General features: G+C 44.4%; 1 protein-coding gene across 1 annotated transcript in view; it reads right to left on the reverse strand.

The window, feature by feature from the left end:
• Nucleotides 1-16973, reverse strand: part of PKD1L1 (polycystin 1 like 1, transient receptor potential channel interacting) — a 116124-nt gene extending 99151 nt beyond the window's left edge. Inside the window, exons 1-3 of the mRNA XM_023639041.2 lie at nt 16909-16973; nt 12790-12910; nt 9777-10099 (exon numbers count right to left, since the gene is read on the reverse strand). Coding sequence (XP_023494809.1) covers nt 9777-10099; nt 12790-12848 — 382 coding nt within the window. The 5' untranslated portion in view covers nt 12849-12910; nt 16909-16973. The remainder of the gene's footprint in view (nt 1-9776; nt 10100-12789; nt 12911-16908) is intronic.
• Between the last annotated feature and the right edge of the window lie 170 nt (nt 16974-17143).

Here is a 17143-nt window from a genome sequence, read left to right on the forward strand (position 1 = left end):
GAAAATAGATATTGGTCATCCCACAGCTAGACAAAAAAACACTTAAATAGTCAAATGGAAATACATCAAAGAAGTATTATGGCAGATTACAAAAATGGCCCCAAATTCTCACCCTGTTTTCACGTTCTTATAATACAACTACGACGTGATTTTGCAGCTCCTTCCAATAAGTGGTGGGGCCTACTTCTCCACCTCTAGAACTGGCATTGGTCTTGTGGCCAATGGATTTGAAAAGCGCTCGTGCATATGCTCTCACTTGCTTGTCTCGGGACTCCTGTTATCGCCCCACGTGAACAAGGCTGGGGAGGCCGCTGAATGATGGCATACCCAGGAGTCACCCCCTTCAAGCTACTGAGCTGACTGGCAGCTGGCTGCAGATCCACAGATGCGCCTGTCTGAGACCAGCCCAGGCTCGAAGGACTCCCAGCAGAACCTTGGGTTAAACACTCAGTTGTGCTCTAAGGGACTAAGTTTGGGGTGGTTTGCTACATACCAATAGATTACTGACACAGCTCCACTGGACTGAAAAGGCCTTTAGCAATTCTTTAATCCTAATTGCCCACACAGTATTTTTCCATTGGTCATTTGATCCCCAAACTTTAAAATGTTAGGAGATTCCTAATGTATCCCAGGATAAAATCCTCAGCTGGGCCCTTCACCCTTAGCTGAGCTGGTCCCACTTGTCCTCTCTGGCTCCCTCATGTACACACCTGACTCTTCACCCCTGCAGAGCTAGGCCCCATTCTCTATCACTCATCTGCACCCATGCGCAACCTTTCTCTCTGCTTACAATGTTCCTCTTCACACCTCTATTTGGCCAACTTGCACCTACCTTGAGCCTTGTTGGATGACCCAGGCAGAAGGAGTGGCTCCACCCGGCATTTGACCACAGAACTTGGGTTGTGCTTCCCTCTCAGGACTCCCCACACTGTCTGTCTTCTTTGTCCCACAACCTCAGCACAAAGCACTTAGTAGACAAACAATGAATGTTGACCAAATGACCAATCAAGTTTTTCAGAATGGAAAACTGAAGCTCAAAGAGGTTAAATAATTTGTCCAAGGCATGGAGTATGCAATTATTTCTTAGGAATTAAGATAGTCTTTCCTCTGTTCACTTTCTGCATCTAAATTATATGGAGTTAATATATAGATCTAGGGAAAGCTGCAAGTACTAGTGTACTAAGAAGCTGAAAAGAGGGAATGACTTTAAAGAGCAAAGCATATCAATGAGGAAGAGCAATAAATGTGACGATATACAGAAGATTTTGTACTACACACTGTGACGAGCCAAGGCCAGATAGAAGGGCATCCCATACTACGCATGGGTCAAGAGAACATACATGAGAAGTGGGGACACTTTCCCAAAATGTAATCTCTCTTGGAAGCTACATCTTAAATGCCAAGACATCATTTATAGAATTATCCCAGCTGTCTTATAACGCCGCTTCTCATAGTTGCGTCCAGACAAATTCTGCACATGGATTTTGATGATAAGGAGAAAGTGAAATGGACACCATGCAGTTCACCATGCTCATGGGGATCAGCACTTAATAAAGAGCTGTGCTCTGTGTAAATCAATAAATTGCTCACGGTTCATTTTAAAAGACAGAGTTCATGACTGTGAGTTAGGAAAGGCAATTTATGGACCAGCTGAGAGAACTCTGTGGGCTCAGATGAATTTGGCATTGGAACCTCATCTCTACATTGCAACCAAATCTTGGGCATTCTTGAACCACAGGTTGACTTTAGACTTAACTGCTACTGGGAGTTGTGACACCAATTCCTTATTTTAAAGCAACAAAGAAAATAATTAATATGCATTAAAGTTGTAGATGCTTAAAATTAATCGGACATTTTGATTTGAATGTGGAAGTATAGTCAGCATTCCACTGCATCTTCTGGGAATTAATCCCGAAGCAAAACAGAAAACAGCAAACAAAATGCAATTTTTTTTTTTTTTTTTGGTGAAACTAGGAGGTAACTAGCATGTTCAGAATCCAAAATAGATGTAAGAGCTGCTACAAGCAGCAAAAATCAAGCATGATGAACAGGAATCCTGCAGGAGGGAGAGAAGAGAGGAAGCCCTGGAGTGAGAGCTCAGTAGCAAGAGGACTCAGTGGCTGTGAATATCAGAACACATACATGCACAAGCACACACACATGTGCACACTCACACTGCCCTTCTGTAAAGTGAGCGGCACACCATTTGGGGCACAGCGGGGGTGGAGCTGAGCTGGCTGAGATGAAGAGTCTCTCTGGACTTGGTCTGGTTCTGAGAGGAGGGGAGGGGAGGGAAGAATCGTACAGACGAACCATATTTGGGAGAAGCACTCTGCTTCTGTGGGAGAAGAGGGGAGGAGAGTCTGCATGGCAGAAAAACCACCTACTGCCTACCTCCATTAGCTAGAGGAAAGACAGGTTATGTAAACACAAATCCCTGTTTTATCAAAAGTCTCAATTAGTCTGTAACACAGCCTTGACACACACATGTGCTTACACACACATACACACATGCCACCTGCAAATAGCTAGTTCGAGAAAAAAGCAACTCTTTTAATTATGAACAATACTAGGAAGGAAGGAAGGGAAAGATGGAGGGAAACAGGAAGAAAGAAAAGAGGAAAGAAAGAAGGAAGGAAAAAAAGAAAGAGAGAGAGGGGCCGGCCCTGTGGCCGAGTTGTTAAGTTTGCGCACTCCGCTTCAGCAGCCCAGGGTTTCGCTGGTTCAGATCCTGGGGGCGGACATGGCACCACTCATCAGGTCATGTTGAGGCGGCGTCCCATATAGCACAACCAGAGGCACTCACAACTAGAATATACCACTACGTACCAGGGGGGCTTTGGGGAGAAGAAGAAAAATAAAGAGACTGGCAACAGATGTTAGCGCAGGTGCCAATCTTTAAAAAAGAAAAACAAAAAAAGAAAAGAAAGAGTGAGAGAGGGAGGAAGAACATTTAGGATACACAAGATACTATAAGAGTCAATATGGGAAATTTAGGAGATATTCATAATAGGTTAAGATCATTTATCCATTTATCCCAAAACATTGCCCATGGGAAGATAAAGGGATTTAACTTAAGGAATTAGTAGCTTCTATGCTGCAAGACCATAGAGCAGAAATGCAAGAAATGAAGGCAACATTTCAGAGAATAATGGAAAATAGAAACTAAAGACCACAAAAGAAGAGGTATAGGGAAAAAATGAGAGGTGCAAGCAAGATGAAATAAAAACACAGAACAAAAAGGATTACAAAAGACAAAAGATCTAACACATGCATGACCAGAACCTTCCAAAAAAGAAAGCTGAAATACTGGAACAGAAAAATATTCTATAGTAATAAGATATAACTAAAGAAATCATCTCTGAAACAAAAGAAAACAATACATATCTACATAGGAAATGTATACTGCGTGCCAGAGAAAGCTGACCCAGAATGGTCAACACTGAGACATGTTCTGGCAAAGCTACAGGACTTCAAATATAAACAAATAATTATTTTGAGCCAGACAGAGGCATCAAGTCATCTACCAAGGGAAAAACAGAAGCTGGCCTTAGAATCCTCACAGCGTGGGGATGCACGGAGAGTTACACTGAGAGCTTCTGAAAGCACAGATTCCTAGGACCCACCCCCTGGGTTTCTGCTTCAGGACGTGTAGGGTGGAGTCCGAGAATCTGTGTTTCACACACATCTCAGGCGATACTGACGATGCTGGTCCAAGGACCACACTTGAACAACCACTGCTATATGCCAGAATAGAGCAAAGAAACAACACACTTCCTCAAGAAAAGAACGTGAGACCAAGGATTGAAAAGCCAGCAAATTGTCATTCAAATATAATAAAATTTTGATACTGCTAAAGGACTTTTATCCAAAATATACAAAGAACTCTTCAAACTCAACAACAGGAAATCACACAACCCAATTAAAAAATGGACCAAAGACCGTAACAGATACCTCACTAAGGAAGATATACAGATGTCAAGTAAGGCTATGAAAAGATGCTCCACATCACATGTCACCAGGGAAAGGCAAATTAGAACAACTATGAGATTTCATTACATACCTATTAGAATGGTCAAAATTTGAATCCTGACCATACCAAATGCTGTGAGGATGTGGAGCAACAGGAACACTCCTTCACAGCTGGCGGGGATGCAAAAGGGTACGCCGCTTTGGAAGACAGTTGGATGGTTTCTTACACAACTAAATATACTCCATGATCCAGCAACCACGCTTCACAGTATTTACCCAAATGAGTTGAAAATGTATGTCCACACACAAAGCTGCACATGGATAGTCAGAGCCGCTTTATTCATAATTGCCAAAACTTGGAAGCAACTGAGATGTCCTTCAGTAGGTGAGTGGATAAATAAACTGTTGTACATCCAGACAACAAAATATTATTCAATGTTAAGAAGAAATGAGCTATCAAATCATGAAAAGACATGGAGGAAGCCTAAATGTATATTACTAAGGGAAAGAAGCCCATCTGAAAAGCCTGCATAAAATTCCAATGATACAATATTCTGAGAAAGGCAAAACTATAAAGACAGTAAGAAGATCTGTGGTTGCCAGGAGTTGTGGGGAGAGGGGAGGGATAAATAGGCAAAGCAGAGAGCATTTTTAGGACAGTGAAAGCACTCTGTAAGATATCATAATAATGGATGCGTATTTGTCCAAACCCACAGAATGTAAAACACCAAGCGTGAACCCTAACATCAATTACAGCCTGCGGGGGATGATATGTGTCAATGCAGGTTCATCAGTTGTTGACAGACATCCTCTCCTGGGGAGGGGGATATTGACAATGGGGGAGGCTGGGCACGTGGGGAGCAGGGTATGTGGGTAATTTGTGCACTTTCCTCTCAATTTTGCTGTGAACCTAAAACTGTTCTAAAAAATAAAGACTTTATATTAAAAAAAAATCTACTAGTGGGCAAACTTCAAATGGGAAAACTATGGCAAAAGGACTAAGGGTGAGAACTGAATCAATTTAACTATAGAAATAGAACTAAAACAAATGTGGGGAAGTAGTTGACAAAGAATGTAGGTATGTGTCTGACCATGGAGAAATTATACAACAAACCCAAATGGGAAGGGAAAGCCAGCAAGAGGTGGGAGGTTGTGGAAATGCAGACTGCCTCATATGTAATGCTGGAAAGTAGAAGGCATTGTCCACACACTTAACAAAACAATTAACAAAGCTATAAGCATATTTAAGAGTACAAAGGAAAATACTAATAAAGATGATTTAAATGATTAAACTTGGGTGATGAAGAAGTCAGGGGCAGGGAGGGGAAGAAAGAGAGAACCCACGAATTTCATCATTGCGTGGAGTGGGTAAAGAATAGATACTGTGAAACAGAAGGATGAGGACCTTGATGGAGTTATAAATAAAAGCATCAACTAAAACAAGGGTGCAAGCCTCCCGAATTTCAGAACACTAACTCAGACAAATATTTAATGAAATATATCTTAAAATGTGTACAGAGCCCATAACGTAAAGAATAACAGAGCTAAGACCAGATATCTGTCATTTCAGTCAAGACAAATTCACTAAACTCATCTATTAAAATAAGACTACCAGAATGGATCACACACAGCAAAGTCAACTCCCCCGTAGACGAAAGAAATACTGAAAACAGTGATTCTAAAAGGTGGGAAATGAAAGAATGACCAAAACTGTAACAGGCTGCTGTGAGGAGTGCAGAATGTGCCCGAGGCTGCAGGAGCCTGAGAACGGAACACAACACACTGCTTTCATCACACGCTTATTAAAGAAACTGGGGGCACAGTCAAAGGAAGGGCAAAGAGGGCAGGGTTATCTACTTAGGGCAGGGTGCTACCTCATGGGAGGATCGCCCTGAACCCTGCCTTAGGCAAGGTCCTCCCCTCTCCCTCTCCCTCTGTCTCTGTCTCTCTCTATTACCTCTCTCTCTCTCTCACACACACACACTCACACATGCCTTCCCGGGATCAGAGCTGAGGGTGAGCACAGGGCTCAGCAGATGGAAGGTGCCCGGAGCCAACAGCCTTGGGGTTGGGGGACACAGGGCTGGGACTCTCCTATAACCCGCTGTCTGTCATGATTTTCATTTCTAACACTGACCACATTTTAAGCCACAAAGACAACGTCAGAACTTAAAAAATTAAAGAGGGCACAAGAGTGGAGAAAATATTTGCTTATCATGATAGAATAGTACTGTAATAGTGAAACTAGCACACAAAAAAGCCCATATGACATGCAGAAATTTTAAAATTTAAACAATAGTAAATAATTTAAGTATCTAACTCAAAATGGCAAACAAGAACAAAAACAGTTTATAAAAGCAGGAAGAAAAAAGTAAAGATAAAAGCAGAAATTAATGGGGCCTGCCCCATGGCAGAATGGTTAGGTTCAGCACGCTCCGCATCGGCAGCCCAGATTTGTGAGTTTGGAACCCAGGCATGGACCTACACCACTGGTCAGCCATGCTGTGGCAGCGATCCATATACAAAATAAAGGAAGACTGGCACAGATGTTAGCTGAGGGCAAATCTTCCTCAAGTAAAAAGAGGAAGATTGGAGGCAGGTGTTAGTTCAGGGAGTCAATCTTCCTTTTAAAAAAACAAAGCAGAAATTAATAAACTTATGGGAAAAAATGTAATTAACAAAATTCAAAAGCTTGTTCTTTAAATAAACTAGTGAAAATTTATCCAATTTAATCAAGAAAAAGAGAAGAGGAGAACACATAAAACAGAAAATAAGAAATGACAGAAAGGAAATAACATAGAGACTGACCTAATTTAAAGAAACATAGGAGCCTGTTTTGTTCACTTCCATGCAAATAAATGTGAAAACCTGGACTAAATGGATACTTTTCTAAGAAACTATGACTTTAAAGAACTAACTACAAGAGAAACAGAAGATCTCAACAGATGAATTTCTATAGAAGAAATAGAAGAAGACATCATAGAAGAAATAGAGTTAACAAGAAAAATGTACCAGTCTCAGATGGTTATAAGCAAATTCTCCAAAATAGAACAACTATTTCCAACGCTATTTAAACTATTTCAGGACAAATGAAAAATAAAGACAATCTCTAAATAACATTGAGACCGGTCCCGTTTATGATTACCAGTGAAGAATCATAGTAAAATGTTAGAAAAATGAACTCAGTAGCACATTCATAGAAGAATACACCAAAATCAAGTGAGTATTTCCCTCCTAGGACTTCAAAGATGATTCAATATTAAGATATTAGTTAATATTTGTAGCTCTAAAGAGGAAAAAAGATCATAAGATCAGCTCCACAGATGTTGAAAAGGATTTAACAAATTCAGCAACTTTTGATTTTTAAAAAAGTCCTCAATAAAGGAGGAAAGATGAAATCTTCCTTAATCTGATAAATTACATCCACCCCAAATCCTGTATCAATTTTAATGGGAAAAGACTAGAAATATCTCAAGACAAAGATGCCCACTATCATCTCTCCTATTTAACCTTGTTTTGGAAGTACCAGCCAATGCAATTAAATAAGAGAAAGACACTAAAGCTGCAACATTGGCAGTGTGAGGCTGACAAATTACCATGTGTAAATATGTTTACGTAACTGAAACACTAAAGAATAAACTTCACGATGACTAAAACAATATGAGAATTCAGTACAATTGGAGGGTAAAAAATTAATAGCAAATATCGTCAACTTTTCTACACCCCAATGACAACCAATTTGAAGATAAAATGAAAGAAAAGATCTCACAACAGCACAGAAATAAAATATCTTACAGAAAATATATAAATTCCACATGGAGAAATTTTTAAATGCTTCTAAAGACACAAGGAAGAAATGAAAAGAGAGGGCATTTTCATGAAGGGGGAGACGCTTCAGCATAAATATTCTGTATAAATTAATTTAGAAATTTAACATTATCCAAATTAAAATGCCAATAAGATATTTTTATACTAGTCAGTGTGAGTCTAAACGCCACATGGAAAAATGAAGAAGTGAAAATAACCAGGATAATTTTAGAAAAGATGAGTAACAAAGGGGAAGGAACCCTAGATGGAGCAGAACAGAACCTTAGATCAAAATTGCCAGAAAGCTCAAGGAAATTAAGCGATGACAGGGGCGCCCTCCGAAGCAATGAGGGGGCAGGGGGCAGTGGGTGGACACTCAGAAAAATAAATAGAATCTACACCTCAGACTTTATGCCAGAATATACATTTAAGTGTATCAAATATTGAAATGTGCAAAATGGAATTATAAAAATACTAGGAGAAAAGAGGAGAGAATTATTTTATAAACTTGGAGTAAAAACAGCATTCCAACCTATGACATAAAACTCAAAAATCATAGAAGAAAGGATTGACAAAGTACACTTAATAAAAATTAAAATTTTTCCATGAAAAGGAAAAAACTAGAAACAAAGCCAAAACACAAACGACAACTTGAGAAAAGAATACAATATTTGCAACTATATAGTAGTAAGAGGACTAACTTTCGTAATTACTAAAAGCGCTCATACAAACACTATATCACGTTGAACCACGAAAGTGCTCTTTTTCCTGGTAAAGTATGGTCAAATGTTGGCAATTTCACATAGTTGAACCTAGTAAGACGCAAATTAAAACCGGGGAAAGATAAGTTTTCACCTTTCATATTGACGTTGGCACTCCCCACGGGAGTCTAAACTAGACGATCCTCATTGAGAGCGGCTTAGCAACGACTATCAAGTTACAAACGTACATAGCATTTGAGGCAATAATCCCTCTTTTCTATGAAATGGTATATACATGCGATTATTCACCACAATGTTGTTTGTAACATCGGAAGTTTCGAAAAAAATCTCAATGTCTGCCAATAAAAGAAAATGTTAAGGAGATTTGGCCCATTAAATTGATGGAATATTCTGCAACTACACAAAAGAACAGGGAAGCTCCTTCTGTGCAGATATAGAAATACCTCTAGGATGTGGAAGCGCATCTAAGTGAGCAGGGAGCAGGAATCTGTATGCAGGAGACTTCCATCTCTGTCCAAGAGGGAAAGATCACATTCGTACTCGCTTATAAATATATTAAAGATATAAGAAACAGAAGCAGTGTTGCGTGTGGCGAGGGACCTGGACAGTTAGCAGGAAGAGGACCTTTTACCACGTCTCTTTCTATAATGTGGGGATTTGAACCTTGAGAATGTGCCACGTTCAAAGAATGATTCAAAAAAACAAAAAGAAAGAAAAAAGTTAAATTCTGCTGGTAGGCAGGAAAGCATCTGAATTCTCCACATGTTCCACACCATCAGCTCTGTGGACTTAGCAGTTGTCTAAGCAGAATGGTTCCAATGCTGAAATGTTTGTATTAGGACTTTTTTTCCTCACTGTGGTCTAAATGCAAAGTATTCAAAATTTTAACATAAAAGATTTAGTGCGCAATGTTGTGTGCCCGTGTGTGTTGCACTTGAAGGACAATATAAGTGATCGACAACAGTAGCTTAGAAGTTTCTCTCTGTAGGGGAAGTAACTCGGCTGCATTAGCTGTGTGACCTCAGGACAAACCCCTTGCCCCTTCCAGCCTTCGCGTGCTCCTCTAAATGGAGACCCTGATCTACCCCCAGGGTTGACGGGAGGACTAAATGAAAGTACATGAACAGCAGGCACAGGGCAAGTTCCTCGAGCCTTTGTTATCAGAACAGGGAAGGTGCAGATGGGTCTAGAGCAGCAGAAGGCTCCCAGCACTGAGGTCTCACCATATTCAGCATTTCCTTCCCGTGCTCCTGATACTGACCCCATGAACCCTACCTTTCCCATACTGGTGGGAGGCAGTAACCGCCATTTCCTCAGACACATTGCAGGTCCTCATTCGAACCCCAGAACTGTCTCCAAAATCCACCACGAGACACAGAGCCCCTTTGGAAGCCATTTGAACCCGGAACCCCAGACTCTGAGGTGCCTGAGTGTCAGTTTCTGGTGAGCGATGGATGACAGGATCCACTTGGTCAGCAGGACCTTGCACTGGGATGACTTCAGGATGACACTGAGTGAGGGGACAGGGCTGCTTGGGACCAGGTTGGGATGCTGAGAGGCTGCCGGTGCAGTGAGCTCCAGGAGGAAGGCCGTCGGAGCTGTGGGGAGAGAGGCAGAGCACTTCAGACATCACAGCAGTCTGACAAATCCCTGGAACATGTCACCAGGAGGGACAGGTAGCAGGAGAGAGCAGCCACTCTGGAGGCCATTCAGCTGAAAGTGAGGTTTGTGGAACCTGATGACAAAGATTACTTTTGCTGGTTCTCAAAGTGGGGTCCCAGGGCCAGCAGCACCAGCATCACCTGGCACTTGTGAGTGATGCTAGTTCTCATGCTGCACCCCAGCCCACTGAGTCACCCCAGCCCAGAGTCAGAAGCCTGGGGTGGGCCAGCAAGCTCCCAGGACACTAAAATCTGAGAACCACTGTTCTAGCTGCATTAATCGCAGCAATAATGTAAATATTTCCCCTCATCACTGAAGTAATGGACATGAAAAGTATTTCCCCCAAGAGTCACTACCTTTGATGTTTTTGTAAAAACGCTCTATGTGGGTTAGGTGCCATCATTTCTACATGCAGCTCTTTGTGCTGTGAATAAGTTGAGGAGTCAGGAATAGTCTAGATGACTCCACCTTCAGCTTCCAATAATATAGGACTTCTGTGATCCTCCATTATTTGTTAAAATCTGTTCAGGGTGACGCCTGTGGTGTTGGCACAGTCAGGTAGCCAATAGCATAAACTAGAGAATAGAAAAAGCTTAACATAGAGAGAAAACTTTCACGGAATTGGGAATGATTTAAGTATCTTAATGACCAATCTCCATGCTCCCTGGGATGTCCCTCCTCTGCACGTGCGGTGCATGTCCCATTAGAAATACACATATACACTGTATGATCTCACTTAGAGGTAGAATCTAAAAAAACTCAAGCTCATAGATCCAGAGAATAGATTGGTAGTTGCCAGAGGTGGGGTTGAGGAGGGATGAAATGGGTGAAGGGGGTCAAAGGGGACAAACTTCCAGTTATAATATAAGTCAGTCCTGGGATATAATGTACAGCATGGCAATTATAGTTATTAATGCTCTGTTGCATATTCGAAAGCTGCTAAGAGAATAGATCTTAAAACTTCTCATCACTAGAGAAAAAATTTATAACTATGTGTGGTGACAGATGTTAACTAGACTTATCAAATCACGTTGTGCATCTAAAACTAATACAACGTTATATGTTGATTATATCTCACTAAAAAAATACACACAAGTCTTTAGTCTGGATATGTGACTGTGTGGGGGACTGGCATTGGCCACCCCAAGATATGTCTCTTTGGCATGAGGATTATTTGGGGCTGGTTACTTTTAATAAACTGCAGACTGGAAGGAGGCTCTGAGGAGTGAAACTTGCTTGCCCTTTGTTAGGAGACATTTACATTGTAAAGGAAATCTCCATCTGTAAAGGTGCCTCCCTCTCTGTACCAGGAAGAAGGGGGGAATGACCTTATCTCTAGAAACTCTTAATCAATGCCAAAGGCAAGGACTTAAATCTGCATTTGTTTACTGTACTTGTGTGGTAATCTCCCATGATCGACTACACCTCCACCCCCAACATCCTCCTTTGTCGTTAGCTGAAGATGATATTTAAAGTGGGGGCTTCAGCCATTTTGGTGAGTTGCTCAGCTTGCCTGAGCCTCTCCCATGTATACATGTTATAAAGCTTATTTAATTTTCTCCTATTATTCTGTCTCATGTGAATTTAATTTGTTCTCCAGCCAGAAGAACCCACAGTGGGTAGAGGAAATGTCTTCCTCCCCTACAACTGATTCGAAAAATAAAAGAAACCAAGTAACATGGGCTCCAATGGGAAACATTGGCCAACTGCGTGGTCACTCGCTACAAAGGCAACTGCCACTGAAAAGAACAAGTAAGATATTACTATCTTCATAGCTGATTGAGCAGGGCTCCTAGATCTGGGTCTGGAGGGGACACTGGCCTTCATACCACACTGACCCTACCTGCTGGGCAAGGTGAGAGAAGGTGAAATCTGGGGGCTGATCTGAGCAGATGCAGCCACTCTGATGTCACCCATCGTGACAGTGGTCGATGTGACGTCAGTCCCAGGAAGCAGCTCTGCAGCCACGTCCTCTGCAGAGTGCAGTGGTCCCATGGCACAGGAGGGAATTTCCACTTTCAAGCTACAGGGGCCCGCCGCAGGACAGGTACACAGGAATTTAAAAATTTGATGACAGTGAGGGGTTAGGACATGCCCAAGTTTGCCATCAGTACTAGTGTTTCTCCACGGTCAGAAAACCAACTAATAAGGAGCCTCAGTGAAGCTGAGGGCTCCCTTATTTGAGTGGGTTACTACAAACCGGCCCCATGCATTGGTAAGACATTGAGGAGGAGACAATTCCTACTTTCCAGCAGATCAGCCAAGAGAGCACCCAGCTGGTGCCAGCTGGAACTACAAGGCATGTTTTATCTGGCAAGGATTCTAGGGAAAGATTATTATCAGAAGTTCACGCTGCTCCCCCAGCTAAGCTAATAGAAAACGACCTATTTTATAGGGTCAGCTAAAATTGAAGTGGACAGCTGAGAGATGGTGCTCTTGCAAACAGAAAAAATGTGACATATATTTTCCCTTATTGCAGAGACAAATTTTAGTTATGCTTTCAAACTGCCTGAGCAGTATCCAAAGGACTAGAAGTTCAAAATATTGTTACCAACAAACCCTGAGGGCTGCCTGCACCCACCCGCAGCTCTCTGATGAGACTCAACCTCGTGGGTCAGACACCAACCTGGAGCAGATCACAGAACGCACTGTTTGCTTTCCCAACTGCACACATCCATCGGCCATGGGGCCTGCAGCCACTGCTGTTCCAGAAGCTCATGATTCTAACAGAAGTTTCCTGGGGGCTTCTGAATATGAAGGGAAAAGGCAAAAAGAGCAGGAAAGCTGGCAGCGCCTCACTCACTCACTTGGCACATCTGATTACTACTTCCACCCCAGCTTTCCTGGAAAGGCTAGCACTGTGCCAGGCGCCTGTGCATGGATGGGCCGGGTGATGCTCAGGGGTGTGATGCACTTAGAAACTGAACCAGCAAGTGCTGCCCAAGCATTTGGTGAGAAGTTTCACTGAGGAGTGGGGCATTTTTAAAGCTATTTAGCAAAATCTGTGCCCAACTCGGACCCTGCTTCAGAGTGTTCACCCAAAGAGCAGGTCACTGAACATGCTCTGCCATCCAGGGGCTGCAGCCTGGGCTCAGGCCACACTGAGCCATGCATGCTCCCTGTGGCAGAGGGGGTCTTCACAGAATCGATCTGTGACTAGGGTTGCAGAGGGAGGCCTGGCAGCTGCTCCCAGGTCGTGGAAACTGCTTGCCAGTCTGGTGCATTTAAAGGTTCAAAGTCTGGCTGGGAATGGGATGCAATGGGCATGACCACAGCCAGCAAGGATGAGGACCACTTAGAGGGTCCCCTACGTGTCCCATTGTCATAGGACCCTGAATGACAGCCAATGTCATAGGCTAAAGAGCCGAGGTGGGCCCTACACGAGGGATGCGCCAAGGCCCATCAGGCCTAAGGCACTCAGATGTCGCCCCCTGACCGGGTGGCGATTCTAGGTGCTGTGTCCTCAGGGTCCCTCCTTTGGCAAGACCAGCCTCACTCCCTACCCCTCACTCAGGCAGGTGAAGCTGAGCATCTCACCCCAGGCTGTTCTAACCCTGGGCAGGCTCACTTGGCCTTCAGGGTGTGGTCATGAGTCAGAGGGGGTGGACGCAGGCCCTGAAGAGGCTCAGAGGCCTCAGGTGGGCTGCCTGGTGCCTCAGAGCCCCATCCACATAACAGTGATGGTTCTATTGCCTGCTGTCTGGATTTCAGCCTAGCTAACATCTACTACCAGTGTCTGAAACGTGCTGGAAGCTCTGAAGACAAGAAGCTTGCCCTCGTGAAGAGGATGAAATACTAAATGTGGAAAATGCTCGGTTAGCTTCAGAATGCAGCACAAATGCCACAGGCCCTGTGAGCTCACTGTCCCCGGACAGCTGCCCGGGCCAAGCCCTCCCCGGGTCCGTCCCCAGGCTCTGTCTCCACCATGGCCTCACTTCCCCATTCTGGAGCTCTTGGCACAGGGACACCCCATCTCCATATTCTATCAACCAAACCAGCTCCAGTTGCTTTCAACGGCCGTGTCCCCCAGAAGTGACAGCCTCAGTTACTGTAGCCATTCCTAATGTGACATGTTTCCTAAGGATCTGTTCATCATCCAGACTTGCTTGCTTCCTGCTTTTTTCTTTATCTTCCTTTAGTTCTTAATTCAGTAATGTTCTCAAAAAGGATCCCACGGGTCTTCGCTGAGCTCCAGGAGGAAAGGGAGGGGCCATGTGTGCCCGCCAGGTTAAAACATAAAGGACTCAGCAAGGAGCTGGCACGGGAGGGGGGTGGGGTTACACTGCAAACTTCCGGGGACAGACAAGGAGAACCTCCTCCAATGGTTTTATTCAAGCCTCAGTTTCCCGTGTTTTCGGGGAGGAAGGCCCCCCTCAACCCAAGCACATCAGCCTATGGTTGCCCCCTCAACAACCTCTGCTTTGCTGCAGCTGAGGACCAAGGATGGACGGCACCAGCGGGGCAGCGTGGGCCATGGGGCAGACGAGCTCCAGCACGGGCAGAACCCCAGACCTACTCTCATCTACCTTGTTCATTCGCAGGCCCTGATTTAGCTCACAGGCCAGGGCAGAGAGAAAATAATTACATTTTCCATGGTGGTACACAAGTAATGTTAATTCCAGTTGGGCTTTTCTCTTTAACTGAACACATTTACTTACACATTGGCTAAGTTTCTAAATCATTTCTCAAAAATAAACCAGGGAATTCTTCACTGATTTGCCCTAGCGGTGGAGAAAGAGTGAGTTTTCAGTTGGGGCACCAGAGGACGCCACAATCTACCCAGTAGGATCAGAGAGGGGCAGGGATTTCACACTGAGGCACCACCCTGAAATGTATGCTGCAAAGAGGACAGACACCCAGAAAGGCCTGAGCTATCAAACCCCCGAGGCATGAAAGGAAGGCTATCGCTAGCATGTAGACTCCAGAAACAACAGCCCTGGGCCCACATGTCCAGGGCACTGGCCCACAAGGTCACCTCGTGGGGTCTCATTCTCCCCAACATTGTTGTGAGCAAAGATGAGGAGGCTGGAAGAGCAGGGGATGGGGGCAGGTATGCGGAGTGGGTGGCCCTCATTCATGTTTCTTTTCCTGAATTTCCTTGCAGTGACTGAGCGGGTTTGTTCCCATGGTCACAAGTGAGACCAGGCCTTGGTCTCTGAGCACATGTGCTGCCGTGTTTGTGTTCTGCTAGATTTGCTCCCCTCCTCCACCCCTGTACCCCAGTCTGCTCTCTGCACTGTTAGGGGAGCAGAGAAGGACATGTGCCTCTGCTTTGTGCTTTACTCCCTCTTCCGTGCTTGCTGTGCAAGAACAAAACATAAACCTGACCCTGTCACCTCTGAAGCCTGCATGCCTACAAGTGCAGAGCAGAAACTGCAGCACGGCTCCCAGCTCCAGAAAACACGCCCGCCCCATCTCTCCTGCCTAGCTTCCCTCCCTGTCCAGTCTCCCCCACCCGACAGGTAGACTGAGTCATGGGCCCCAGCCTCTGCAGTGACTCGTGGCATTCCTAGGAGAGGCTGATTTAAGGATTCAAGGGCCATCATGAGGTGCCGCCCTTGCTTTTTCTCTGCCCAAGACAGGTGGGGCACATCTGCACCCAGCGCGCTCCTTCAGCTGGGTCCCAGAAGGAAGTGGTCATGCGCAGAGCCACATCTGGGCCCCGCGGACGTGGAAATGAGCCTCTGCTTCTGTTGTATAAGCCTTTGTTATCTGGTGTTATAAACCACTGGGACCGAGGGCTTTGTCCCTGCAGCACAACCCAGTGGAGGTGGCTGATACACACAGCAATTTAGCCGCTTTCCCCAACTGGCCACTGGCTTCCACAGGCCTGCTGTCCTCGCGTTTGCTGGGATGACTCCCTCCCTGCTCCACCTAACTGACCCCCACCTAACTCTGCGGCCCAATTCCAAGCTCTCCATGCCTCGGCGACAGCCCAATGCCCCCGAATGGACCCCCAACGGTTTGGAGGCCCTGGCACAGCTTCATTCACCTTGTGGATGACAGCTGTCTCTTGCCCCAAATTTGGGGTCCCTGAAGGGGGACTGGATCTTATTTACTATTACTAGTGACCAGTAATAACACATAACATAGAATCTACCATCTCGATCATTCTGTGTACAGTTCAGCAGCGTTAAGTGTATTCACATGTTGTGAAACGTCCCCAGGACGTTTTTGTCTTGCAAATCTGAAACTCTGTCCCCATTAACCACCAACTCCTCCTCACCCTCCCCAGTCTCTGACATTTACTTTTCTACTTTCTCTCCCTGGGGACTCGACTACTCCAGGTGCCTCATGTGAGTGGGATCACACGGTGTTTGTCTTTTTGTGACTGGCTTATTTCACTAAGCATCGCGTGCTCAAGGTCCATCTAATGCTACTGATTTAAAGTCTATGTGTTTCCCACCATGAAATAACCAATTCTTATAGTATGTAGTACTTGTACCCTGGTAAGGCTCACTATGCTCCCAGATTTCACAACTGTGAGATGACAAAATGTTATATGGCGTCATCTTGTATGGCTTCCAACATTTCGGGTTAAGTTGGTCATATTGCCTGACGTAGTTCTATCAACTAACTTCAAATACCACTCATTTTTCCATCACGGTTGTGTTCTGCATGTTCTTTTTAATCTTATGTACCCCTGAGGTGCACTTTCCAACTCACCCTGGCCTGGGTAGGTGTCTTTGCAAGCCCGTGTGCACGTCCAAAACAGCAGGGTCTCAATTGTGGTTTATTAACATACCTGTGGGCATGGTTACCCCGATCCAGAGCTGCTTGTGTTCTCCCATTAACAACACTTAACACGGCTTCACTAGTTGTTTCCAAAATGTTCTGTGGGGGAAAAAAAAATTTGAGCGCTGCTTATAAAGACCTCAAAAATTTGGCAAAGTAACATTATTTCATTCAGAAAATCACAGTTGGCCCCTACTACGTGCCAGGCTCTGCGCTGGGCTCCAGAGAACCAGCAGCGAAGACAG

Source organism: Equus caballus, chromosome 4 (assembly GCF_041296265.1).
Source record: "Equus caballus isolate H_3958 breed thoroughbred chromosome 4, TB-T2T, whole genome shotgun sequence".
NCBI lineage: Eukaryota > Metazoa > Chordata > Mammalia > Perissodactyla > Equidae > Equus > Equus caballus.